General features: G+C 33.9%; 2 protein-coding genes across 6 annotated transcripts in view; one reads left to right on the top strand and one right to left on the bottom strand.

The window, feature by feature from the left end:
• Nucleotides 1–25,491, top strand: part of LOC109087727 (low density lipoprotein receptor adapter protein 1-B-like) — a 30,645-nt gene extending 5,154 nt beyond the window's left edge. Inside the window, exons 2-10 of one of the 5 annotated variants that reach the window (XM_042746903.1) lie at nucleotides 10,693–10,835; nucleotides 11,956–12,068; nucleotides 18,106–18,220; nucleotides 18,548–18,620; nucleotides 18,702–18,782; nucleotides 18,883–19,001; nucleotides 20,349–20,383; nucleotides 22,632–22,659; nucleotides 23,592–25,491. In XM_042746903.1, the coding sequence (XP_042602837.1) occupies nucleotides 10,693–10,835; nucleotides 11,956–12,068; nucleotides 18,106–18,220; nucleotides 18,548–18,620; nucleotides 18,702–18,782; nucleotides 18,883–19,001; nucleotides 20,349–20,383; nucleotides 22,632–22,659; nucleotides 23,592–23,624 (740 nt within the window). In that variant the 3' untranslated portion in view covers nucleotides 23,625–25,491. Of the gene's footprint in view, nucleotides 1–10,692; nucleotides 10,836–11,955; nucleotides 12,069–18,105; nucleotides 18,221–18,547; nucleotides 18,621–18,701; nucleotides 18,783–18,882; nucleotides 19,002–20,348; nucleotides 20,384–21,099; nucleotides 21,587–22,631; nucleotides 23,063–23,591 lie in introns of those variants that run through there. The other 4 variants (XM_042746902.1, XM_042746900.1, XM_042746899.1 and 1 more) reach the window with 4 other exon arrangements.
• A 352-nt stretch (nucleotides 25,492–25,843) lies between these two features.
• The window catches only part of fndc4a (fibronectin type III domain containing 4a), a 32,129-nt gene continuing 30,007 nt past the window's right edge, over nucleotides 25,844–27,965 (bottom strand). Inside the window, exon 6 of the mRNA XM_042747027.1 lies at nucleotides 25,844–27,217. Coding sequence (XP_042602961.1) covers nucleotides 27,176–27,217 — 42 coding nt within the window. The 3' untranslated portion in view covers nucleotides 25,844–27,175. The remainder of the gene's footprint in view (nucleotides 27,218–27,965) is intronic.

Below are 27,965 nucleotides of genomic sequence, written 5' to 3'. Positions count from 1 at the left end.
AAACTTATCTTTTAGAAAGAAATTATTTTTACCCCCTTGCATTTCTGTTTACATTGCGTGTATATATATATATATTGTACAAAGTGCTTCATAAATAAAGCTAACTTCCTGACTTGTATGCATGTTCAATATAGATAGATTTGCTTTATACAGTTTCACGGCAGCTTCACGATAGTATCAAATTCACATTCTGCTGTCAAGCAGCTGTCATTCTACAGCTCAAGTCAGTTGAGTATTGATTTAGTTCAGTTGCATAACTGTGTCAAATTCATCAATTGCACATACATACAGTACAGTATATACAGTGTATATGTGCATATGCATGTATGTGCCATTGTGTGTAGAGTTACTATGCAAAAATTAAATTTTAGACAGTTTTCAAAGAAGTGTTTGCTTTTGAAACATGTGTGTGACGTTTTGTATGTTGTGTGTGTTTTGTGGTTTTATGTGTAGAGTTTGGAGAAATTGAGCCATAGTTTCAAAAAATGTGTGTATTAAGCATTCTGGAAATACTAAGTAAATCAAAGTGATATTTACTACCCTGGGTTGGATACTTATGTGTTTTTGAGCAAGATGCATAATTAAAGAATGTCTACATTCTAAAACTTTTTGATATTAGGTAAAAATGGTATAGACAGTGGTTTATAGCTTCCTTGAGACCACTTACCCTACTATGTCTCCAAACCATTGAAATTTTGAAATAGTTATTGCATAATAAAGCTTTGTTCACTGAAATAACATGGTAGGTTGATGGACACACTTCATGCCATTGTTTGGAAACAAAAGATTCGCAAAACATTATGAAGCTTTGCAAAGCAGTGTTTTGAATGCACCCACCTCTAATGTGCATTATTGCTAATTGCCAATTAACTGGCTTTAATTTCAGATTAAGAAAACCCATTTTCAATATTTCGAACCTCTTCCAAAGCCAAACAATTGTTTTAATGCTGTAGATGTGAAAATCTGGATGTCAGTTTGAAATGCTATGAGTTTTTGTTGTTTTGATATGTTCTAAAGTTTTTTTTTCCCCTGGATCAAATATAAATGCATTCAGTTTGAACTGCCAGCTCTCACATCTGTCAGCAAAGGAAAATTTAGTTTCCCATGCCTTCTTTTTAAACCAAATGCACCAGCCTCTCTGTTTTGCCCTTTTCTTTTGATTTGTTTGTTATTTATCTCTCAAATCACTAACAAATAAGAGCAAAATCCCTTCAGACCTCAGAATAGGTCTCTCTCTGTGTCTTGGTCCTTCTGTCTTTGTCATTATTTTTCCTTAGTGTCTTTGAGCATAGAGACTCCCTGTGGTTTGTTCCCTGCAGGTTATGAATAAAAGAGGAGAAAAGGATTTTGGAGAGAGAAACAGATGCACAACGTGGCCACACTCAAGACACACTCTGCAAAAACCAAACAAGGAATCAGGGCCATACTTTACACTAAAACTTTGCATTCATGTTACAGTTTACAATTAGATGTAATGTTATTGTAATTAATAACATGTAATGTGAGTAACATGAACGTGTTTTATTCTCAAGTAAAAAACAAACAAACATTATTAGGGAAGTTAAGGTAATGTAGGGTGAGCTTATTTTACAGTGTATATTTAATAAATGCATATTTTGCATATATTTATCTGAGTTTCCCTTTAAACAACACTCACCTTTCATCTAAATTCATATATGCAATTGAAAGTAGTTCTTTCTAGTCATTCTTTGAAGTTGCATAGGATTGTTTTATTAAACTGAACCTGCTTTATCTCTGATAGACTGAGCGAGCGGTCAATGATACAGTCCTCCCAAATATTGATTTTCTTTGTTCTCCTCATGTTCACCAAAACTAAATAGCATTATACACCTGCATTAGATTATACTGATCCATTGCCATATACAAGCATTGAGATTTCTTATATAAGAATATTTCGCTTAGTTGAGTCATGGAATGTGTTGAAAACATTATATTCTTATTCCTAAATTATATTTTACAAACAGTTTTCTTTGAAAAATTTCTGTTTCTCTCTAGAGAAACATGCATAACAACTCTCCCATAGTTCTCCCAGCATGCAGAGAAAGATGTAGAGAAAGAGTTATGCGCACACTGACTGCATGAGAATCAGCCATCACATCCTCCCACAGAGCGATCCATGACATCCAAACCGTCCTTCCTGTTTGACAACCTGGACATGCATCAGGGAGAAATTTGACACTCGTTCTGTCTCTCTTCCTGTTTCTCATTCTCTGCGTCTGTTTCTCTTTCTGTCCTTCCTGCTCTTCTGACAGCTCTCTTCTCCTCTGTTGATTTTAGGTGCCTGTGATTTCCTGTAAAATATTCCCTTGTTAAAAAGCAGTCTTTTATTCTATTTTGGTCCTTCCCTGCTGCCAGCATTACCCCTAGTGAGCCTTGTCACTGATAGTCTCTCTTTGTCTGTCTGTCACTCAGCTCCACTTGCTCTCGGTGTCTTTTATCTGTGCTGTTGGGCTCAGTGGGATTCAAACGGCTCGGCTCAGTCAGACTGAACACCTGAAACTAGAGCTGATCAGATTGATGAGCTGTCTCATGAGTTTCAACCAACTTTTATGTTTGATTATAAGTTTCATACACATAAGGAGAACATTCTATTAATAACTGATAAGATTTTCTGTACAAAATTTGTACAGAATGTATTTTTTATTATAAAACAGATAGTTCCAGTCCTTGATTCTGATTGGTTTTATATATATATATATATATATATATATATATATATATATATATATATATATATATATATATATATATATATATATATATATATATATATATATATATATATATATATATATATATATATATATTCTACTGTTTTCTTGGTGTAAATGATTCCGACTCGGCTAAAACACTGTAATAAAATAAAGCATTAAGCAAAAATAATTAAAAAAACAGAATAAAGAAAACAAATAATGTTCAGTAGTGTAACACCTGTCAGAGGATCTGAGCATAATAATATTTTTGCATTTATTCATGTTTTTTATCTGTGGTCTCTAAGACCCCAAATAATGTAACTTTTTTGGGGAGGATACTTCTAACAGTTCTCACAAATTTAAAAAAGTCATGAAGAATCAAATTTCAATGTTAAGCATATATTTTGAGCTATTACAGTAGTCACAGGGTCTCTTAGAATCCAAACCAAATCTGACAATAATCTGACAAGAAATCTGCATATAGGTCATAAATTCAGAACACAAATACAGTGTAATGCTTAAATGTGACTGAACCTCCTCAGTTGATCAGAAAGCATGGAGTAGTGTTCATTCCAGCATGCTGAGCTTGCTGCTGTACTGCATCTATCCTTTGGCAGTGTCTTCAGTGTTTTGACCTTTAACCTCTGCCATTACTGAGTGCAGGCAGGGTGTTCAGAATGGCTGCTCAGAACCAACTGAAACCCACCAACCAGCAGCACATGGAGGAGCTGCATTAGTGCCAAACCCCCATGAGACACCGCTTACAACATACACACCAGCTGAGGCCCTGTGATACACAGGAGCCTGTTTCTCATAATTAGACATCATCATATTAAGCCCATACAGTTTTATTCTGTTACTGGGCTCTTAGAGGAGGAATCTCTGGTGATGGTGTTTCTAAATATTCACTGGACAAATAGATTAAACTGTTATCTAATCCATTAGTTATATGAATCTAACACCAATAGATGAAGGCATGATTTGTAAATACAATATACTGTATAGTGACCAGTCAGCAATTTAAAATGTTTAAAGCAATAGTTCACTCAAAAATGAACATTTTCTGAAAATGTACTCACCCTCAGGCCACTCAAGATGTAGATGAGTTTGTTTTTTCTTCAGAAGAGATTTGGAGAAATTTAGCATTACATCACTTGCTCACCAATGGATCCTCTGCAGTGAATGGGTGCCGTCAGAATGAGAGTCTAAACAGCTGATAGAAACATCACAATAATCCACACAACAGTCATTTTTTCATTTGTAAATGATCTGTGCATATTTCACAATCTTTTTTTTTTCATTTGAGAAAGCAATATTATGGATAGAAGACTTATATCTTAGTCGGAAGCAACATTTTAAAATAATAATAATAATAAAAACATCTTAATAATGTATTTGTTTATTTTAAACACCCAGCTTTTCGCTTCACAAGATGTAAACTGATGGACTGGAGTCACATGGGTTACTTGTGGATTATTGTGATGTTTTTATCAGCTGTTTGGACTCTCATTCTGAATGCACCCATTCACTGCAGAGGATCCATTGGTGAGCAAGTGATGTAATGCTAAATTTCTCCAAATCTCTTCTGATGAAAATACGAACTCATCTACATCTTGAGTGGCCTGAGGGTGAGTACATTTTCAGAAAATGTTTATTTTTGAGTGAACTATTGCTTTAAACATTTTAAATTGCTGACTGGTCACTATATATTGTATTTACAATCATGCCTTCATCTATTGGTGTTAGATTGGTGTTAGCACCCATTCACTGCAGAGGATCCATTGGTGAGCAAGTGATGTAATGAGAAATTTCTCCAAATCTGTTCTGAAGAAAAAACAAACTCATATCTGAGAGTGAACTATTAACTATGATTTACCCATCTCATATGGTTCAGTCAATATATGGATTTCTACATGCATTTCCCAAATAATTTTTCTTGAAACATTGTGCTCCCACTTAAAAACTCATGTATTTTGTAAAAGAGACGAGTTTCGCCTACCCTATCTTATCTGGCAACCTATCCCGCTGAAAAGCAGACCTTGATGAATGGTTTTAAACATGACCTTTGCATACAGGTGACCTACAGCCGATAGTGTTGCCCGCTTCCTATCAGGACAAAACCATAAAAAGTGCTGAGGAAGCACCCATTACTCATAGAGTTTAGAATTAACCATACAAACTTTTATTTATTTTATATATTCTTTGAACTTGGACCTGTATTTTAACTCTGTGTGCTTTTCCAATACTCTGAATTTTTTCAATAAACAGTAAGCACTAAAAATCTCAGGAATTGTTTTGATGCATTCAGATTATTTCAGAAACAAGTTAAAGGTGTGTGTCTGGCTTCAGATACACTGAGGAGAAAGTCCTTTTGTGACATACAAAACATGTTTACGTTTTCTTAAAACCAAATGCTAATGTGCATGCTGTTCAGTATAAACAGAACCTGAGAACACAAAGTCTGAGCTGCTGTTGTGCTGCTGATAAGACTTAGCGCTTTTCTGTGAAGAAACATTTTGCATTTGGATTACTTTGAGATCAAAAAAAGCAAATAATCCACATTTTTATGTATGAGAATTTGAGGTGAAAACGTCTGTATGATAAATGTTTACGCTTTATTGTAAAACTTGAGAAGGAAGAAAGGCTTATTTTGTAGCAGTAAATTATAATTCTTGCAGATCATTACTGAAGCTTGGACACTTTTTTGAATGTTAGTTTACTTGATGTCTGATGTGCAAAGAAAACTAGAATCATGCAGTAATTTTGTATAATATCAATTATTTATTTGTAAAATAGCTATGAAATAACCTGTATGAAAACAAAAAAGTCTGCCATTTTACTACAAAAATGTTAAAAATGTAATTGTAAATAAATGTATGTTCTGTGTTGATAAGGCAGCCCGTGTGTATTAGTTCCCATTAGTTGGCAAGTCGAGCAGAGAGTCATTAATTCATTCAGATTTGGAAGAAAATTCCCCCTTGTCGCCTTGAGGCAGGAGATGTTGTCTTTCGTCTTTCAGTCATACTGTAAGACAGACCTCGCTTTCTGTTCATTAATTCCATTCGTGCTGTCATGAATATGAGTGATAACACTCGTAACTACAGGCCTCTGAGACTGAGAACGCTTTGAAATAAAGGAAACAGTGAACAGAGATGAATGAGGGTTATTTTCACATAATTCTTTAGTTTCAATCAACAGTTTAAATAATAAGATTCAGTTGCATTGAAAAATCACTCTGGCTCTGAATTAAAAAAAAACGGATTTTATGTAACTTTTTAACTCTATTTCAGTTATAACTTTTTTGAATTCACTTCTGCATCATGAAAACAAAGTATTTTATTTTCTAGAGTGCAAGTTTTTTATATTTTTTATATTTCGTTTTTATTATTTTCACATTTTCTGAATTCATGTTTGTATTGTTTGCATGTCTGCAGCATTATTATGCATGTAAATAATGGTTACAGGACTGCACAATCATAAAAGATGTTAGATTTATTGTCTATATCTGCTGTATTATCATTCAGAAATTATGTAATATTCATTTTAACATTGTTATATACATAATTTGATTAGAATTCTTTCCCAGAGTTTAGTGTGTGCTGACTGCTGATGTTTAATAACAGCCCCCACTGTAGGACTGTCTTATGCCCAGTGACTTGTTGCTAGGCAACGGAGCTTGGTCTGACACAAGCGTGGTTGTCCTGAGCAGAGAAATTTGATGAATATATGGCATGATCAACACAGCTCAAACAGATCCGGCTCTGAGAACACAAAATTAAATATTGAAACCTTCCTGTTATTCTTCCTGAGCAATGCACATGGAACTGAACAGTCTCCTTCGCTCTTAGAAATAAAGGTTCTAAATACAATCAACAATGTTTTATGGCTTGATACGAGATGAGAACCTTTGAGTACACCACCAATAACTTAAAGAAACATTAAGAATATTTGTAATCACTCATATAGCCAACTCAAGTACCTTAGAGCAAAAAAATAAGTTTCTTCAATGATTTTTTGCAGCAGCTTCAGTTTTTAGTGTGTATTCCACTTATGGGCTGATGGAATCAGTTCTATTCTCAAACTCCTCTTCCCTCCCTCTCCGCCGTATCATGTCCTATATTCTGTCAAGGTAATGTCCTAGATTCTTCCCAACACTCATTATTTAGACACTAAATGGCAGAGCAGAGATCAGAGGCCTTTTATTCAGCTGCTGTCAGCACAAAGTAAAACAGTTTCTTTTTCTCTGATGGCTCGAACCATTCAAGTCTGAGGTGTTTTATATTCAGCAGTATGTACGTGATCCATAAAATTCTAGTGCAGAATCATTCCTGGAATCTAGGCATTTGATTTACTCGTTGCTACGGGCAACTGTCCTGCCTGTGTGTCCATGTGTGAGCTCATGTTTTAATTAATCATCTTATCATGTAAATGCAATCATTATATTTACTGGGATTCAGCACACTTGAGTATTCATGTGACTTTTGAGTGTAAATGAGACCATTAAGTATGTAGTATTCATATACTGTATAACTAGATCTGTGACAGGCTGTCTCACTTGCTTTCCTTCAGTGTCTCAGTTTAAGGCATCCATTGGCTCAGTGAAAACATACTCTTTGGTCCTTAAGGAAAACAAAATAATCACCCTTAAAATATAAAGGGATAGTTAAAAAAAAAAAATGTGTCAACATTTACTCATGTTCATGTTCCAAACCGACATGAGTTTCTTTATTCTGCTGAACGTAAGCAAAGAATATGGGTAACCAATCAATCATGGAAAAAAATACTATTGAAGTCAGTGAGAAGTCCATTTTTAAAAAATAAAGCCTAAAATAACATTTAAAGAATGTTGTGTATATGTGCTCTTATTATGTAAGCACACAAACCTTCCCGCAAAAGTCTGAGAAGGTTTGTTTCTAAAAATAAAACCTAAAAATAACATTTACAAAATGGTTAGTTCTAGTTCTCGATTCTGATTGGTCAGCAGCTGTGTTTTATTCATGATAAAGCACGGCTATATGACCTCTTCATCCAAAGGTTACCGTCAGCAACGCAATCAATACTATAATGTTAGCGTTAAAACTGTTCCATGTATTAGGCTTTGCATTTCAGCAAAACTGTTTGATATTTATTTAATGAAGTATGAGTGACCCCTGCTTGTATTATGTTGCATCATTCACCTTAAATTTTGAGACCACGCCCTTCCCCTTTCAAATAAACTATTTGTGTGTGTGAGTGTGTGTTTCAGAAGTTTCAGAAATGAGGAGGGAATATTTCTGTATTAATAAGTTTTCTGTTTATTTTGAGAATATTTGGTATAAAATAAAAACCTGAAAATAACCATTAGGGAGCCCAGCATGTACATTTTCCCAAACAGGAACCATACAGTAACGGTAGTGGGATGCTCTTTGTTTGCTGGGAGATTACAGATTTCAGCCCAACAGATTTCAATGCTTCTGACAAAATAATAATATGCTAAACAACATGTTAATGTAGATTTCTTTTGATTTAAAATTTCAGAAGCATAAGCATTGCATCACAGAGACCTTCATGTGCGGCAAGATCAGTCTGGAGAAATGCCATGCAGCTTTTGTGTAGCGTTACGGCACGTCTCGGCGTCTGTGGTAATCGCATTTTACGTTCGCACAAATCGGATCACTCACACAGACACACATGCACCAACCCAGACGACAAATTATGTGCTGCTAAAAATGCCACTCTCACACCAAACAAACGCATATCATCCTGCTGTTGCCCAAACCTGTAAAAATCCAATTACTACCAGCACTTATGGCCTTTTTGCTTTATTTGTTTCACTTTATTGTCATAACCTTTGCAAAGTTTTATGAACATAAACATGTCCTACTTCAATCTAATCTGAGCGAAGGCCTGAAGCACCAACACGAATCTGATCAATTATTCATTTAGCAGCCTGCCGAATGTATGGTACATCCCTCAAGTTCTAGTTGCAGTTTTATTGTGGCCCAAGTTTTGTGTGTGTCAGCATTCGCAGTTTAAGATTTCAGCACGACAAATGCGCTGCAACAGCTCAAGGAGATTATACATGCTAGCAAGTCACCCTTAGAGCTTTTTGGCTACTTCTGTTATGTTTCCATGCCCCGCGGCCCATCCTAAATGGGCTATTACATGTCATTTAGAGATGACTGCAGTGCTGAGTGAGCATTGAGGGTTAGTTTTCCTGCTTATTGAGTGCTGAGATAGATTTTGTGTCTCTGCAGGTTAGTTGAGAAAGCCGTGATGGTGGTATTGTCTTCCTGGCCTCAAACAGCTGGTGCTGCTGGGAGGGCCAGATGGCTGCATGCAGTGCTGTCAGAGCAGGACACAGAACTGTCAGATTAGATGAGGTTCCGTCCTCTATAGCTGCCTTTTTAGGCAAAGGGACATAGAAGTAATCAGTTACTGTATGGGTAGAAAAGTGGCACACACCATAAGTGCACGTTTAAAATAGATTAACTTTGTTGTGATGAATATCGAGGGGGCACTATTTGCTGTCTTTCTGCATTTCTAAAACTGTTATTATTATTATTGTCATTGTTACACATTATTGTTCATGTAAAATATTCTTCAAAGTACTTTCTTTTTTTTTTGCATTATTGGAGGTCAAAAGAAGAGTTCTGCATGCAGTTTTGATAATTTTTCTTGCATGTGAAATGGAGTAAATAAAACAACAACAATTGTATTATTGTTATTACACATTATTATTCATGTAAAATATATTTTTTATTATTTTGTTTTTGATTGCACTACTGGAGGTCACGAGAAGAACTTTGTAGAGAGTTTATTGATGTTTGAAGAAGAAAAACTTTGTCCTACCTGTCATGATGAATTTATTTTATTTTCTTTTCATGTTTCTTGTTCTGATGTTTTTTCCTTTCATATGACATTTAGTATATAAAATAAAATAAGTGTAATAATGTTTATTATTATAACTTTTATTATGATTTTTATTATTAATGTTTTGTTTTCTATTGATCTTGGGTTTTTTAAATCTTCTTTTCATGTTGTCTGTTTTTAAGGTTTTAAAAACCTATATATAATTTTCTTTTCTTTTTTTTCTATTCAGCTACTGGAGGTCACAAGAAGAACTTTATAAAGAGTTTGCTGATGTATGAAATAGACAAACTTTGGCTAACCTGTCAGTAAAAATATAAATTATCAAGAAGGCACTATTTTAAATGCTCTCTTCCTTCAGTTCTGATGGTTTTTCTTTCATAAGAAATTTAGTATATAAAATAATAATAAAGGATCTTTGTCATTTTGAAAGCATAACAATCAATAATTCCAGCACTCCAGTGCTTGCTTTATATACTGTAGATTTTTTTTCCTCAGAATTGCACTAGCAGGGCAGTGGATGTCTAGTCAGGTTCATTCTGCACATCTTTCAATCCAGCTCTGCACTCCTACAGGGCTTTGTATTAGACCCAAATGGGACCGGAAAGCTATTTAAAGCTCACTGTGTGGCACAGATTTAGAATTTCTCCTTACATGGGAATGAGCCCCACTTATCCTAATGGAAAGGTGTGAAACCATGTCATCTGTGTTGAATGGATGTATTTTTATATGAACAAACATTGGACTTTTTTGCTTCCAGTTGATCATTATTATTACAACAAAAATATATTTTTTCCATAATTGCTGCCTGCAAGGTACCTTCCTTGTGATATCCTGCAGTGTTAATCAATAAATACACATTCACATTTCAGGCAGTTTCTTTCAAGCCTTTGATTTTGAAAGCCTTGAACATTTAGTTTGTAAACCATTTTCTTTCTTCTGTGGAACACAAAATAAGATGTTTGTTAGAATGTTAGAGACAGAGAGTCAGTCAGAGTCAGGGTGTCATTCGGTGTCTCCTTGTGTAAATGTAGTAATTCAGGTTTTAAACAGCATTTTTCAGTTTTCAAATTTTGGTGAACTATTCTTTTAAATAACAAATTATGAAAATGTTCATTTTGTGTTTTAGAGCTCCCAGAGAACTGGACGGACACCAAGGAGACACTCTTGGAAGGGATGGTGTTCAACGTGAAGTATCTGGGCATGACTCTGGTTGGCCAGCCTAAAGGAGAAGACATGGCAGCGGCTGCTATCAGGAGGATTGTAGCCACGGTCAGTCATCACAGTAAAAATATAAAATACAATATTTTCCACTTATTTTATAATCACATACTTTGTAAACAGTCTGTTGATGGTTCTCGTTAGTATCAAATTGATTAACAAAACAAAACAGAAACCAAAGGCTTTTTTGATCAATAGTTTATGATAACACAAACAGAATTTCTATCGGAATAACACCTTAATATTTGCTTTTTATTTTATTTAATTTTATTACACAAACAGAATTTCTATCGGAATAACTGAGATGTTCTTTTTTTCCTTTTCAGGTGTGAGCACATATGATACTATATATATATCCTTTTCAGGTGTGAGCACATATGATACTATATATATATGTTCCATTTCGATTTTTTTTTGTGTGTGTGTGTGTGTGTGTGTGTGTGAACCAGAAAGCCTGTTGTATCAATATAACTAAAAAAAAAAACACATACTCTATGCATTTTCCTTTTTTAAATATTTTTTTATATTTATTATTATCATTATATTTTGTCTGAAGCTTTAATAAACTGTTCCATTTCGATTTTTTTTTTTTTTACTTTTTTTTTTTTTACTTTAATATTTCAGGCTCTACAGGCTTAAATAAACAATATGTTTCCTTTTCTCAGATCTCTGAAAAACAGTCACAATCAAATCAGAAAGTGACAACTTTCTCTCTCAACTGTCAGTCTGTGAATCACTGAGATGAGTTTTATTTGTTTTAAATCAGTGTTTACTGTCTCCTGGGGAGAGAGAAAGACCCTCCAGATATGCTTTGCCTGATTTCCTTTGTCCTTGACGAGTCCCCTTTCTTTCCTCTTCTGCCTTTCAACCATAATTTCCCCTCGTCCTCATCCATGTTGGCCTCTTTTCTTCCTGCCAATACACTGCATTGCTTTACCAGTGTTCACAGGCCAGGATCATAAGGCATAAGATGAATTTTATATATGAAGCATCATCTCTTTTCAGTTCTTGTACCTGTGGATTTGGAGTTAATAGCCCACACAGATTTTGCTGACCTTTAGAGGTTATTGTTTATGGTCAGTGAGTTATGAGTGACATTTTAAAGCTGACAATGACAAAGGTATTTGTTCAGAGTTCACACAAATTGTTTTTGCTTGCCATCCACATGCAGGCACGGGCCAGTGCAAAGAAGTTTCGGAAAGTGACCCTCACTGTCTCCCCCAAAGGAATCATCATCTCAGACACTGAGACCAATGACCTCATCGAGGACGTTTCCATTTACAGGTATAAAACCACACCAAAATCACAGATGCTTTTTTGTATCTTAATTTGAAAATCACAGTGTGGTGCTAATGGAAAGGCATCTTAAAAAATTCATTCTACAAATAAACAACAACATTTATTTAATCAAAATACAGTACAAATCATAGTATTGTGAAATATTATTACAATTTAAAATATTTGTTTTTTATTTTATTATATTTTAAAATGTCTTCAGTGTCACATGATCTTTCAGAAATCATTTTTAAAGGGGTCATCGGATGCAACATGCACTTTTACAAGTTGTTTGAACTGAAATGTGTGTTTGGCAGTGTGTGGACACAACCGCCCTATAATGATAAAAATCCACCCAGTATTTTTTTTTTATCTCATTAAATAATTTCCCCTTTCTCATATCAAACCATTCTCAGATACCTGTCTGTGTGACGTCACATTTTACTTTGTCATAACTCCGTATTTAACGGACACTCTGTTGCTTATTTATGTGCGTCCTGTCACCATTTAAACTGCTCTGTCAATCATCTTGTCTAACATTATCCATATTTTGTTTAATTTAAATAAAAAACCTATGGGTGATATCATGGACACTACGTCCATGTTTTTTTTACAGTCTATGCTCAAACACCTTTCTCTACCTGTCCATCGGTCTCACATATCTGCCATGTTTGTAGTTTTTTAACACTTTCTATGTTAGTTTGTAGTTCTAATCGAATCCTCATCCACTGTGCAATGTGTTGTGGGCAATATTTCAGCCATTTCAAAATACTATGATTTGGGACATACTAATTCTAATTTCGAATACTATTTAGGATGGATAGTATGTGAATTGGGACACAGCATAAGTTACCTAAATGCGTCTATCTTCGCGCAAATCATTCGTGATCCAGCTTCACCTCCAGAAGTGAGTGTAAGGTTTTTTAATGAATCTTTGCAAATCGCCTTTCCTAATAATATGCTAGCAAGTTTCAGAATAAATGCGACTAAAGTTTACCGTCTCTCAGAGAGCGGCTCGGAAGAGAGGGGCGGGGTCAGCAGAGCTCATTTGCATTTAAGGCGGCATGCAAGGAAACAGCTCGCTATGAACAGAGCTGTTTTTGACAGGATAAAAACGGTGTTGTTTCACACTACCATTGAGAAATTTAACCAAACTATCTAACAGACTTTTCATTAAGACCCTAAAGAATCATATCAACTTGTGGAAAATGGGCATCCGATGACCTCTTTAACATGCTGATTTGCATAAGAAACATTTCTTATTATTAACAATGTTGAAACCGTGACTTTTGATGAACGGAAAGTTAGAACAGAAAAAAACAGCATTTATTTGAAATAATTTTAATAGTGTTAAACTGTCCCTTTTGATCAATTTAATGCATCCTTTATGAATGAAAGTATTAATTTCTTTTTTTTTAAAAAAACACTTGCTGACGCCAAACTTCAACCTCATCTAACCTTTAAAAAATATTTATTGTATAATGTTTTTATTTTATCAATTTTAAAATCTGTGTACATTTTACAAATTATTATATAAATATTATTATTTTTTGTTTTATGTTTTATTGATGACATATGAAATAATATTTTTGTCTTTAACCAAAACAGGGACACTGTAATTTAAACCACACGAAGAACCTGATAAAACTGTTATTTTTGTTTTGTATGTTCTCAGAATTTTAAAAAGCCATCGAGTCAATTATTGGAATAAGCCTCCCTACTTCATTCCCTCCAAATCAATTATTTAAAGATTTTTAGTCAGTCAAGGTCTGTAGAACAACATGAAGTCAGCAGTGAGATCACTAACCACTGAATCAGTAACATTTGAATATGTCAAACAAATGTTGATGCAAGAGATGACGTGCTTATATCATATTCATGCATTTGAGATTGTGGTGCATCTTGCTTGTATTATACCCGTCTGTTGGAGGGAGGTGTATTATTCAGTGGGCATGAGATAGATTCCCCTTATCAGCTACACCAGAGACACAGTCACGGGAATCACCCATCTCTTTAATCCCCTCCCATAAGAAAACTTATTCCACATCCTTCCTACTCTCTCGTTCTTTCCTCTATTTGTCCTTTCTTTCGTTCTCATTTTCTTTAAATAATACACCACACATGCCTTCCCTGCCTCTTTTACATTATTGTTTTGTAATAAAATTTAATTTTTGAAATATTAAAAAGTTAGATTTAATTAGATTAGAATACATAAAATAGATTTTATATATTTAGAATTTTTAGAATTTTATTTATTTATTGTTATATATACTGTATATATATTCCGAATGGGTAAGAAATGTAATTTCTAAGATACCGTATATTCTCTTAGTCTTAATATAAATTAGTTTTTTAAATGGATTTTTTCATTATTTCGATATTTTTCAGTGGTAATAAAGACAAATATGCCAATTCATTTTTTTTTTCATGATTGTGCAATGCCAGCAGAGCATTAGGTCTGCAACAAAACACTCTGTCCTTGCACCTGGAACTCCTCCATCCTTGGGACCGTCTTGCCTGCACCCTTCAGAGATGCTCTGTGGGGTTCTGGCTGTTTAGTGTGATAACATATGGATTCCTGTGTAAGACAGATAAATGCTGAGAGCTCACGTAGCAGGACAAACTGCCCTCCACAGCACTGAGCTTCTGCTTGTTTTTGGCCTGGTCCAGGTAAAGCACACCTCAGGATAAAAGAAAACACCCTGGAGCGAAGCTTCTTATATGGCAGAATGTAATCAGTGTAGACTTTGATCATACAGCCTCAGTTTGACTTTCAAAGGAGGCTGGAGAATAAACACAGGTACCAGGGGACCATGAAATCAGAGTTCAGTCGGAATGCTATAATAAATGCTATTTCAACCCAGACCCCGAGGGGGTTTTGGACAACCATTCGGAGGGTGAACAACAGAATCATGGGTATTTTGTGCAAGAGCATTCTGAATGAAGTGGTGGGGGTTTGAAAAGAACGAAACACATTAGCGCTGATGATATGAATACTTTTCCTCATCTTTATTCACTCCTTTGACTCCCATCCCCCTCTCCACAGCCGCATATACAAATAATGAAGAAAAAAAAAACCCACAGCCGTTCTATTTTTAGTGAAAAATATGAGATGATGTTGTTTGTCTAGGCTCAGTAGGAGATGTCAGCTTTATTACATCAGAAGTTGTAAAGGTTTGAAGGGCATTCTGAGTCTTTTTTGTGGCTTTTGTTTCAGTTCTGTCAATGCTCACTGCAATTTAGGATTTTTATGTGGCTTTTTATCCAAATACACACATCAGTTTCACTACTGCCAGCTTGTCTTGAAAAGAAAACATCTATATTTGTGTGCAAGACATCGTTTTCCTAAGCCGCAAATCTTGCACAGTGATTTGTGTAATGAGATTCACTATGGTCCCGCATTAACTGAATGGGGGTTCATGAAAAGATTAAACCCCACTTTGGCTTTTTTCCCATTCTGGGAATGTCATATTCTACTGTTATGTGTTCAGCGAGAGAGGGGAGCCAGTAGGGCATCACTGAGGGAGATGTGACCCTGCCAAAGCAAACACTGCCAAAGCTAAAATAAGCAAGGGCTTTTTTTTTCCTGAATTCACAGACTGTTTTCATACATTTTATATTTAATTAAATGTATTATTTAATATATATAAATATAATATTAAATTAACATTTATTTGTAAATAAATTAATACACAGTGTATAATTATATGTTATAGGAGTTATACATACATAAAATAATAAATTCAATGAAAATTGAACAAATATACATATGTATACAGTAATAATTACTTTGCATTTTTTTGTTTAGCATTTGGAAAATCTTTAAGCTCTTACAGTATGATAGTCAGAGCCACTAGGTCATGTTTGTCATGTTTGTTACTTACGTAAAAGCCTCCATTTTTTCTCTGTACATTGTATGTGACCTGAGACTCTATTTACATTCAAATTTAACAAGCATGTGTCGCCTCCTTGCCTAATCTCCAAAAGCAGATAACTTTCATGCTAAGGCCTCACTCACTTCTTTTGATGTGCATTGCTACTTTACTGTATCTCTGCATTTCACTTTGCTTGGATTCAATTTCTTAGTTTTTTAAATGATCCACTTTACGTTTTGTCATTTATATACAGTGTAGAGCAAAGGGCTGAAAACACACTGACAATAAAAATAGTTCAAAGAATAAATATCTTACATTTTGAACACGGTATTGTTAGTTATTTTATTGCAATGAAAATTTATGCATCTCTAGCTTACACGAGCAACACATAGTAGTGGCATTTTATTCCTGACTAATTTGGTGATTTTTAACAAATCGGTTGTGTGAATGATTCAGTGACTAACTCATAAACATAGTCACTTGTTTTGTTAGTAAATGCAACCAATGTAACCTGCAGAAAGAGTTAATAAAAAATATCCACCTGTAGAACTCAGAAACGCGTATAATGCCGTGCAGCCAATGAAATTCAAGGACTGGAATATGAATATGTAAAATTTAAATTAGTGCTTTGTAATGCATTATATTTCATGGAATTCCATGCAGTTACTTTCAGAACTTCCTTCTGTATTTGATTTCCATGAAAGCAACAATTTAAAAGTTCTTGTCAGTATAGCTGAGGTTGTTTAGGATAAAACGTCCCGCATCTTTCATTCTGTTTCAGGCTACAAACAAGCTACATTCAGGCCATTTACAGTTCCCTTCCCTCTCAGCTTTTCACTCTTCAATAATGAAAGTGTGCAATGCACCACAGACTGGAATAAATGATAATTCACCACACCCCCCATGTTCAGAGACAGAAAGGGGAGGGAGAAAGGGAATAGAGAGTCTTGGGCATTTCTATTTAGGTCGTGCATCAGAAGCCATGCACTAACAATTGTAGATGAAGTGAGATCAGAGCTCTGTCTTCCCCCAATCTTTGTCTAATGTATCTCATTATTTCACATTATATCTCATTATTTGGGTTGGTGCTCTAAATTCCTATTCTTTTCCTAAAATGACATTCAAAATCCACTTTCTATTACATTTCCAATGGTTCATATTTTATTTTAATTATAAGTGTGTCTGATAATATATCTGATAATCATATTGGTTGTAAAATCTCAGTCTACACAGTGTTGTTGATCTATAGCTCTCTTTACAAAAATAAATAATAATAATAATAATAAAACTAAAAATTTATAGATTGATAGGATATTATGACAGTCTACTCTAGTGAAAAATAATAAAACCCAAAATTAAACTTTTTGTCATGTTTACTCACTGTAATTTTCCTCTGTTATTGAATATGAATGGTGACCATGATTGTCAAGCTAAATTTTCAATGGCAAGATTGTACTGAAAGAATAACATTGAATTTCTGTCTGTTTCTTAAACAAATGATCAACAAATGGCTCCAGAAAAAATGTTTTCTAGGTGCTTTTTGGAGCTAGGCAGCTTCAGTCCCCATTTACTTTAATAAAAAGCAACCTACATTGAATTTAATGCTATATACTGTATTTTTTTAGTTTATGCATTTCTGGGTGTTGTTAGCCACACTCTACTGTTTAAGCTAGAGGGAACTGTCACTGAATAGAAGAGAGAAGTGTAAACATTCTTCAGAATATATTCTTTTGTGTTCCACAGCAGAAACAAAATAATACAGGTTTGGAACAATGATGACAGAACTTTTTGGTGCAGAAATAGTTCTTATTGTAGTTCAGGCACAGATTTCACCAATATGAATCTGAGAGACAAATCTGTTTTTGACAGGAATCATCTTGATTGGTCCACAGACCTTATATGACCTATATTAAATGGCTGGCTGCAGTACCTGAAAGATACAAAAGGCTTGATGTATTAGATAAGAGGGTTTTTCCTGTCACTGAACTCCAGGCAGCTTGTTTAGGTTGCAGTTTCTCTGTAACATAAAGCTAGAGATTTTCACACACTTTCATTGATATTATTGAAAGATAAATGTTCAGTTATAACCAAGACCCTGTCAGTACATTATACATTCCCAGAAATGTTGCTTGATGAAAACAGTGAAAAGCTTGTATTTCTTACTTCTGCAGAATATCTTACTGCACAACAGACAAAACTCAGGATAAGGTCTTTGCCTACGTCTCCCAAAGCCAGTTCAACGAAACTCTGGAGTGCCATGCCTTCCTGTGCCAAAAAAAGAAAATAGTAAGTGTCCTCAGATGCACATTGTGAAAATGTTCAGATAATGTTTAGATGGCACAATGTAAAATTCCTATCTATCGATCTACACACACTCTCATTTTGATAGTTTTGTAATCCTTCATCACTTTGTTGTGTGAACCTGCTTAATGATCAGCTATTTTCTCGCTACAGATTTTATATTACATTTGACAAACTCTTATTGTGAAAGCCAAAGTCTCTTCTCTTGATCCGTATCTAAAGTTGGTATCTAGCGCCATCTAGTAGACAAGAGCATGATTCTTCAAAAATCAGGGTTCTCTTTGATTTTGTGCGATCACTTGTCCTCCACAGGCTCAGGCTGTGACTCTGACAGTTGCACAAGCTTTCAAAGTAGCTCTGGATCTGTGGGAGATCGCACAGGAAGGTGAGTTTTTTGCCCTTTGTCGATATAAATATATACCAAGTAACATAAGATAGGCCTATATTCCTGTGTCTTCATTTGCAGACAAAAGTAAGAAAACCCGCACACGCTACACCTGTTCAGACCCTGAATCTCATCCTGAATCTGAAGCAAACAGTGTTTCAGGTACATTTATTAGATTGAACACAATGGTTTGCTGGATGTCTGTCTTAATTTTGTTAAATTCGTGGGAATACTCTTTATTTGTGTTCTTTACTTGTGTCAGAGGAGGAGAAGACTCAAGCTCTGATGGAGCACAAACTTAGGAAGCCCTTCTTCCCTTCCTTCCTTTCACCATCTCCACGCAGCAAAGCTAGGAGACGACCAATCAAACATGACTCCTGGGTATGATGTCATACTTTATGAACTTTTATCACATACTACCATTCAGAAGTTTGGGGTTGCAAGGATTTTTGGTAACACTTTAGTAAAGTGACTAATTCAGTATTAACTAGTTTCTTATTAGCATGCCTATTATTAACATATTGGCTGTTTATTAGTGCTTATAAAGTACATACCTTGCTTGACAGTATTCTACATACCTAATTCTAAACACCTAAACTTAATAACTACATTACTAACTATTAATAAGCAGCAAATTAGGAGTTTATTGAGGCAAAAGTTATAGTTGGTGGTTTGTTTTGGATCTTAAACTGTTTTGGAATTGGACTTTAAAATAAATCGGACTGGATTTTTTTATGTTTTTGAAAGAAGTGTCTCTTTTTTGGTCAGCAATACATTAAAATAGTAATCCTATCAGATATAATAACAATTTAAAATAAATGTTTTCTGTTTTAATGTATTTTAAAATGTAATGTATTCCTGTGATGGTAAAGCTGAATTTTTCTAGTTTTCAGTGTCACATGATCTCTTCAGAAATGATTACGATATGCTCAAAAGCAATATATTTGAAAATATAAATATATTGTAACATTGTAAATGTTACGTTTTGATAATTTTAATGTGTGAATGTGAATACAAGTAATAATTTAAAAAAAAAAATTAAGTCTTACTGAACTCAATTTAGAGCACAATTAATTTTGGGAGTTGATTTCTTTATTATAGGATAAAATATGGCTGAAATGCAAGGCAGTCTTTCTGGTAACCTGAATGGCACTAGTTCATATTTTGGCCTACCTGATCATATGAATCCTCATTAATTTGCTGAAAGAGTGCCACTGTTGTGCAGAGTATCAGCTCCAAAATGAAGGTCAGTTGTTTTGAAACCAAAGAGCATGCCAAGGCAGTAATTAATCTATTGCATTGGCCAAGTGCCATTATATTGTCAGTCCTGTTGATTTAGCGCATAGTCACCACTAAGTGGCATTCTCTGCTTAAATACAATGTTATTTTGATTAGCACATGACCACTAGGTGGAGAGCTGCCCATTCCAGTTTAGTTGCCAAGGTCTGTTTTATGAAAGATGGAATCTGTCAAGCTCTCTGTCTGCACACCTTGCTTAACTGTGCCTTTGTTAATTACTTTTCAGCCCTGATTGAATTCCATTCAGTGTTCAGGCAGGTTCTGAAACCCAATTAGGGCGTTCAGTCTGCTGTTCTCAGATAATGACTGTCACAGAAGATACTGCAGATGAAGTTTTTACAGCATGCTGGTGCTGACAGATGTTCTCTGAATCTGTGTGTATGATATAGATGTGATCTGGGATGGTTTTCTGTGTTCTTTTATTTTCAGGATGCGGAAGATGGCCTCGATGATGCGTTTTCAAGGTAAGTTTGTGTTCCTTTCTGCTCACACATAGTCGACCTGTCTCAGAAATCAGAGATTGATCATACAGGATAGTGTTTTTGTGCTTTAAAATACACTCACATGCATATATATATATATATATATATATATATATATATATTTATATATATATATATATATATATATATATATAAAAGAAAAGAGCTTACTGTGGTAGTTAAAAAATATATCTACACCACCGTTCGAAAGTTTGGAGTCTGTATGATTTTTTTTTTGAAAGATGCCTCTTATTCTTACCAAGCCTGCATTTATTTGATCAGAAATAATAGTAATATTAGTACAAGTTAAAATGAAAGTTAAAGTTTTAATATATTTTAAAATGTAATCTATTCCTGTAAAAGTATAAAGTATTTCTTTCTTTTTTTTAATCTTACTAACCCCAGACATTTGAATGGATTCACTTGTGTTTGTTCTAAGAGCATTTTATCTGCAATGCGGCTCAGGAAATGTTTGAATACAGCATTTAAAAAGAGATGATTTCCCCGGAGATGCACTAAAATTCTTTGTTTATTAGCAAGAGACAAAAGGGCTGATTTGCTTCCTTAAAGACAGCAAGAAATCAAAATGTGGGGTTTTCTAGCATATCATCCATGTGTGTGTGTAAGTTTTGTGGCCATCTGTATGCTGATGTGGAACTGTTTGTAAAATATTTGCTAATGTGTTCACGCTCTCTCAGGTGTGGCATTATGTCTCATAAAGTGGAGATAAAGCGAGATTCTGCACACAGTAGGAGCGCTGAAACACATTAACTGCAGCAGCTCTGGTTCAGATTAATGGACGTGGAGAATCATTTTATTCTGAGTGTCTCTCCATACACAGTTATTAATATCAGTTCAAACAGAGCCCTGGAAATGAGTGCAATGATAGGTTGGAGGTATTCACGTTTAGCAAGTATTCACGTTTAGCAAAGACAGCAGCAGATGGCATGTAAAGAGTTCATAATGACTTCATTCAAGCTTTTCTGTGAACAGGTAAAGCTGTTAGATACATAAACAAGAATTACTAAAATAATAAATATGTTCTTATTACCCAGATTAACAGATAGCGAAACTGGCAAAGTGGAAAAAAGACAAAAACAAATAGAATCTGTCATTGCATTAATTTTTATTATTGTATAATAATTAATTAATCAATTCATTCATTCATATTTTATTAATAATGCATATTTTATATTAAATGCAACAATTTCAAATTAATTTAAATTATTAATATGTTCTGTCATTAGAATTTAATAATTTAAATATAATACATAAATTAATTAATATTTTATTATTAATACATAATTTTTATAATGTATATTTTTAAATTAAATACAATTATTAATCTAAAATTAATCTATAATTTGCTCTGTAATTGGAGGAATTTTATAATAAAAAAAACGAATTAATGTTTTGTTAATAAGTCATATTTAAAATGTTAATATTTTATTAATTATATTTTATTACATTTTTAAAATAAATAATAATAACATATTCATATTTTTAATTAATTGTAAAATATAATAGAAGGATGAATTATAATATAAAATTGTAACCTGTTTTGTCATTAGATTAATTTTATATTTAGGATATAATAATACATTTATATTTTTTAATAATTAATGTTTAATTGATAAGAATTATTAATCTAAAAGTATAATCTTTTCTGTCATTGGATGAATTTTATAATTAAAATATAATAAATTAATATTTTATTAATAATTAATGTTTTATAATAAATAAACATGTAATTAATTAGATGTATTAATATAAAATTATAATCATATTCAATTAATGTACAATTATTATTTGTTTTAATTTTCTATTCAATGTATTTTAATCTGATACAAGTCATTCTATGATTGCTTACCACATTCTCTGCTGCAATAAATTTGTAACTGGTTGTGATGCCAATGCATTACTGTGACTTCATTACTTTCATACAGCAGGTCAGAAACAGCACTCTCATCCTGCCAATGGAATCCATTATTATAAGTAATGTAATGGGCCAAAGGACCAGGATACTCTAAGTGAATCAGATGAGGCGAATCCAAATAGTCAGCTCTTTCCTTTCACTGAGCATGAAGAAAAAAACACAATATAATAGATCTAGATCTTCACTTGCTGACAAAGGCTGCTATAGTTTTAACAGTGGGATGCTGGGAAGGATGTGATGGTTTAACCATAGCTTACTGTCAGCATGTCATGCTCTCTCTCACCTGTCACGCAGCAATATGGAGGTGGAGAGATGGACGCAGGTAAGTGAGGTGAGAGAAACTGAACCACTTAATGATATCATCAAGCCTAATATCATTACACTTCAGACAAGCTTCAGACTCACAGTAGTTTCCTTCATGGTCAGTGCCTGACAAGATTAATGCGCTTCACTTCAACACAAAAACATACAACAGGGTTCCCAGTCAATTTTCATGAGCTTTCAAGTCATTTGTGATTACTGGATAATAATTTGTAAAAAATAGTTTCGATTCAGACTGATTCGCAAATAAATGATTCTGTTCACTTTCTGCACAAGCTTGAATGATTCACTGAAAAGAACTGACCCACACAAATTATTTGCTCACAAATTATTGCTTGTACAATATATCTACAGTACTGTTTAAAAGTTTGGGGTCAGTACTTTTTTTTTTTTGAATGAATTACGTAAGTTGATCCAAAGTGACAGTTTTATAATGTTGCAAAAGATTTCTATTTTAAATAAATGCTGTTCTTTTCAACTTTTATTCATCTAAGAATTCTGAAAATGTATCAAAAAACACTACACAACTGTTTTTAACATTGATAATAATGTTTCTTGAAACAATGGAAATTCATCTTTGCCATTACAGGATTAATTTTTTTTACAATATTACTGTATTTTTCGTTAAATGAATGAAGCCTTGGTAAGTTTTTCAAAAAACTTACTGACCCCAAACTTTGGAACAGTAATGTAGCTGATAAATTATTTATAACTTATTTAGAACTATGCATGCGAAAGTGTATCAATTTAAACTCAATTTAAAACTCAATTTAAAATTTTTAAATTTTAAAATTTTTTTGTTTGGTTTTTTGCATGTGCACCTTTCACATCTTTCAGTGTAAATGTATTTGTAAAATCCAATTTAATCCACAAAATAAAAGTTTCCAGTGTTAGAAAAAACAAGGAAAGGATTACTCTTCCTCTCTCCGTCAGACTGGCAACATCCCGCAGCAGAACCGTGTCTGAGGATGCAGCTGTGAGTCCAGCGGAAGAAGATCTCCTGTCCCTCAGCAGTGAGGATTCAGACTGAACACACACAAACATCACTCTCACCAGCCTATCAGAAAGTGTCCTGAACACACAACACACCCCAGCACTGCACACAACGTGCAACATATGCCTCAGTGATGGACTCATTCACACAACTGCCCCTTAAAACAGCAACAATACCACAAAACAGCAGCATAGACATGCATGATTCAACTATAGAACTCTTGAATGCCAATGTACTTACATTATAATGCTGTAAGTTCAGGTTAAGTACTTGACAATACAACACGTGTGAAACTGCATGTTGTTCTATTGTATTCAAGCATTTGTGTAAATAGATTTGCTACATATAACATGTAAAAAGTGTAAATCTTTTCAACACATCGGTGCTATATTGTAGATACTTGGGTTATATTATTTAAATGTACAATAACTGCAAACATGTACTTGAAAGGGAGACCAAATGTACATTCCACAAAGAAAACAGATGTCCGTCCTTCAGCGCAGCGTTCTTCAAATCAACTGAACAATCTGCAAAGCTCTCAGACGAGTGTGATTAAACATCAGAGGATGTACAGTACTAGAGCATGTGTAAGGGAGTTGTAGTGAACATCAGGACTGACATTCTGAAGCATTGTAATTCAATTTCAGATACATATTGTGGGTCAGGGTGAAGTTTGCTTAAGCAGTCATTACAGAAACTCTTTTCTGTTATAATATTTTACAAAGGCCTCAAAACACTTCTGAATTTCTTTCTTCTTTAGGATCCAAAATAGTCTTGTGTAAAATGCTTTCACACTGGCTTCTGGCCACAATTTATTATTATTATTGTCATCAGTGAAACGTAATTAATGTTAATAATGTTATTATTAAATATATGCAACTTCATACATTTACAAACCTAGATTTTTTTCTTTCTTTCCTTTTCTTTAAATGATGTCAAAACCATTAATGATTTAGTAAAAAATAAACATTATATTCTGCCAAACAGATGTTGAATAGAAAAAGCACAACAATTTATAGCTGACTTCTTTCTGTAGGTTCTGCCATTTCTTGGTTTTATAAGAACTAAAGAATTTTACACTTTGTCTCTTAGAAATGAAATTCCCATAATTTTTTTTCCCATGAGTCCCAATCAGTCTCTAGCAGCTAGCGTTACTGCCATTCTGCCCTTTTTACCTTATATTAAAATGCACTCTCAGAAATCTCTTCATCATTCTCTGAAATCATTAAAGCCTCAGTCTTTGAGCCTCAGTGGCTCTGTCAGCTTATTGCTCTTTCGTGCATTTTTGAATATGCAGTATTTCCGCTCAGTATTACAGATAAAAAAATAAAAAAATAAATAACCATTTTCTTTTCTGCTGGAAGTGGAATAAGTTTTAATTTAATAGAATATATACTGTATTAGCGGTGTCTGCTGTAGCTAAAGGTCTTAGTTCAGTTAGTGGTGTTCTGGTTATTTTGATGAATTATATTGAATCTGTCAGTGGGTTAATTATTAATGTTTGTCCTGATTTGACTGTTTATGCATTTCACAAAAAAATCACTGGGGACACTTTCAGTGTCTTTAACATCTGCAACAGCTGTAGTAAAAACATTTTTATTATGTCATCATATCTGAAATGATTTCTTAAATATTGTTCAATCAGTATATAAGTTTGTATGATTTTATAATGTGTTTTATTTTGTTATTTTTTATAGTAAAAAATTTGGTGCTTTATAAATATCTATGCAATCTATGTTTGGCTTTGTACACATACTAATCTTTATTATTTAAACCATCGTGAAATCATAATTGAGCTGAAGAGGTCATTTGCATATATGCATAAACATTGGTTGATATATAATAATGTATAATAAAATATTTGTTCAAAAACACAATAGTCTCATATCGTGTGATTTTAGCAGTTAATGAAAAAATTGTGCTATTAATATATTTCTATATCGAGACAATGTAGATTTGAGTCTCCGTTTTGAATATATTGTTCATTTGATTAATTCTCTAATGTCTTGACAATGTTAATGACTCTTAATGTACTTTGTTTGGTGGTTGAATGCACCAATAAATTACTTCCCACTTCATTAGCACATCTGTGTTGAAACAAACATTAGGTTTGGGTTTTTATATTCACTTATACAGTACACCAAATATGCTATAATGCCAATATGAAGGCAGGGAAAAAAAACAACTTGCATCAAGTCATTCATTATCTTTATTAAAATTGATAAGGAGAAATAGAACTAATTTTAAATAAGAGCCATGAACTGAGAGCATAAATGCAAAATATGCATGCACTTTTCATCATTAGGTTTATGCTGTCTTTTTTATTCTTAAAACAACAATAATTCAGATTCAGTCAGGATATTCTTATATATATATATATATATATATATATATATATATATATATATATATATATATATATATACATACAATGATTAGCATTTAGGTACATTATTCAGGTTTTAGGGTTTTAAGATTATAACAGTGAAACAAAACTGGGTAAATAAGCAAATAAATATTCCTAGCCATATTTAGGATACATAAAAACTGTTCAAGAAGGTGAAGAGATGAAGCTATTTACAAGCAGAGGGATTTGGCATAAATCTGTTCTCTCTAATAAGCAGACTAATGAAAATAAGAGCACAAACTTAAAGAAATAGTTCACCCGGAAAATTACAATTTGCTGAAAATGTACATAAGCTCAGTCCATCCAAGATAGAGCTTGTTTCTTCGAAATTTAGCATTACATCACTTGCTTATCAATGGATCCTCTGCAGTGAATGGATGCCGTCACAATGAGAGTTCAAACAGCTGCTAAAAACATCACAATAATCCACAAGTAATCCTTGATCAGTGTATATTTCTCTCCTGAATCTGAAAAACGTCTTGATAAATTTATTAGAAACACGCAGGTTTTTGCAGATGTAGATTACTTGTTGATTATTGTGATGTTTTTATCAGCTGTTTGGACTCTAATTCTGACGGCACCCATTCACTGCAGAGGATCCACTGGTGAGCAAATAATGCAATATTAAATTTCTCCAAATCTGTTCTGATGGAGAAACAAACTTTTCGACATTTAAAAAGGCCTCAGATTAATGTTTGGGTGAACTATCCCTTTAATCTAAAGACCTGCTTCTGTACACATCCTATCAGACCATGAGAGCTGCATGCACAAACAAAACACAAGCTAATAAATAGTAGAAACCCTGTCATACTTCAGTACCATTACAAAAATACACCTTCCTTCCTTTTCTATACAAGAGAAAAAAAAAACAGGTTTAGTTTGATATATTGCAGTGAGAGTTTTGGGAATTCTCCAGCCAACATAAAATATAGACATCCAGTCATACGTGCAATGTACGTTATTTACAGTTCCAATAGATGGCTTTAATATGTGTATAAGGTGGGCCGACACAGCGGTGTAGCTGATGAGTTTTTGACCGTGGGGTGATGAAAGGGTTGACATACTGTCATCCTGATACTGCGACGGAGGACATGACTGATGTCTACGATACTCCCATCACACCTCGATGATGTTGATCGATGGCACAGACTGGTGGAACTGCAACAGACAGGACAAAAAAACAGAAGAGTGATTCTCCTCAGAGTGGCCCGTTTCATCAGCGCCTGCAATCATTTGTGTGGCACTCTGGAACACGATGGCTTGCTGGATGGATAGAATGCCGCTGGATGTATTTGCAGCTTGAGATTATTGTATATATGGCTGTGAGCACTAAGATGTAATACGCACGGAGACGAATGCACATCATTTTTTGCTCTGTAGCAGTGCAGTATGTCGAAACTGAGACCATTAGGGTCTTGGTGCGGGAGATGACATCATCAAAGAGTCTGATATTGATTTTAATATACGTCTAAAATGCCAGATTTTTTTGATGTGTTATAAGGACTAATGGTGGCACATTGTGGAACGGGTGAAATGTGAAGCATCTGTCCTTGTTTTATCGCTCTGAATTTCCTACACAGAGCAAGTGGCAAGTGAAGAGCTACAAGAATATGGGAAGGATCAAAGGCGCATGGTGGTTTTCCTGAGATGGGTTATTTAAGAAGTAGGTCAGTAGCTCTGGTGTTTGATCCACAGAACTTATTATGCTGGAAAGTCTGATTCTAAAATTAAGCATCATGCATAATATTTTCCACTTTCCTCTCCAGTCTGTATCTTCATGGATGCTACAGAAAGAAGTTAATATTATGATGGCCTTAATTATTTGAATTATAATTAGTATTAGTTAGGTGCTGTTCTACAGAGATAAAAATATTGTTTTTCAGGTTAATTGCGATCTTCAGTTGAA

The sequence above is a fragment of the Cyprinus carpio genome, chromosome B20 (genome assembly GCF_018340385.1).
Source record: "Cyprinus carpio isolate SPL01 chromosome B20, ASM1834038v1, whole genome shotgun sequence".
Taxonomy (NCBI): domain Eukaryota; kingdom Metazoa; phylum Chordata; class Actinopteri; order Cypriniformes; family Cyprinidae; genus Cyprinus; species Cyprinus carpio.
This window is presented reverse-complemented; position numbering and strand designations above follow the sequence as displayed.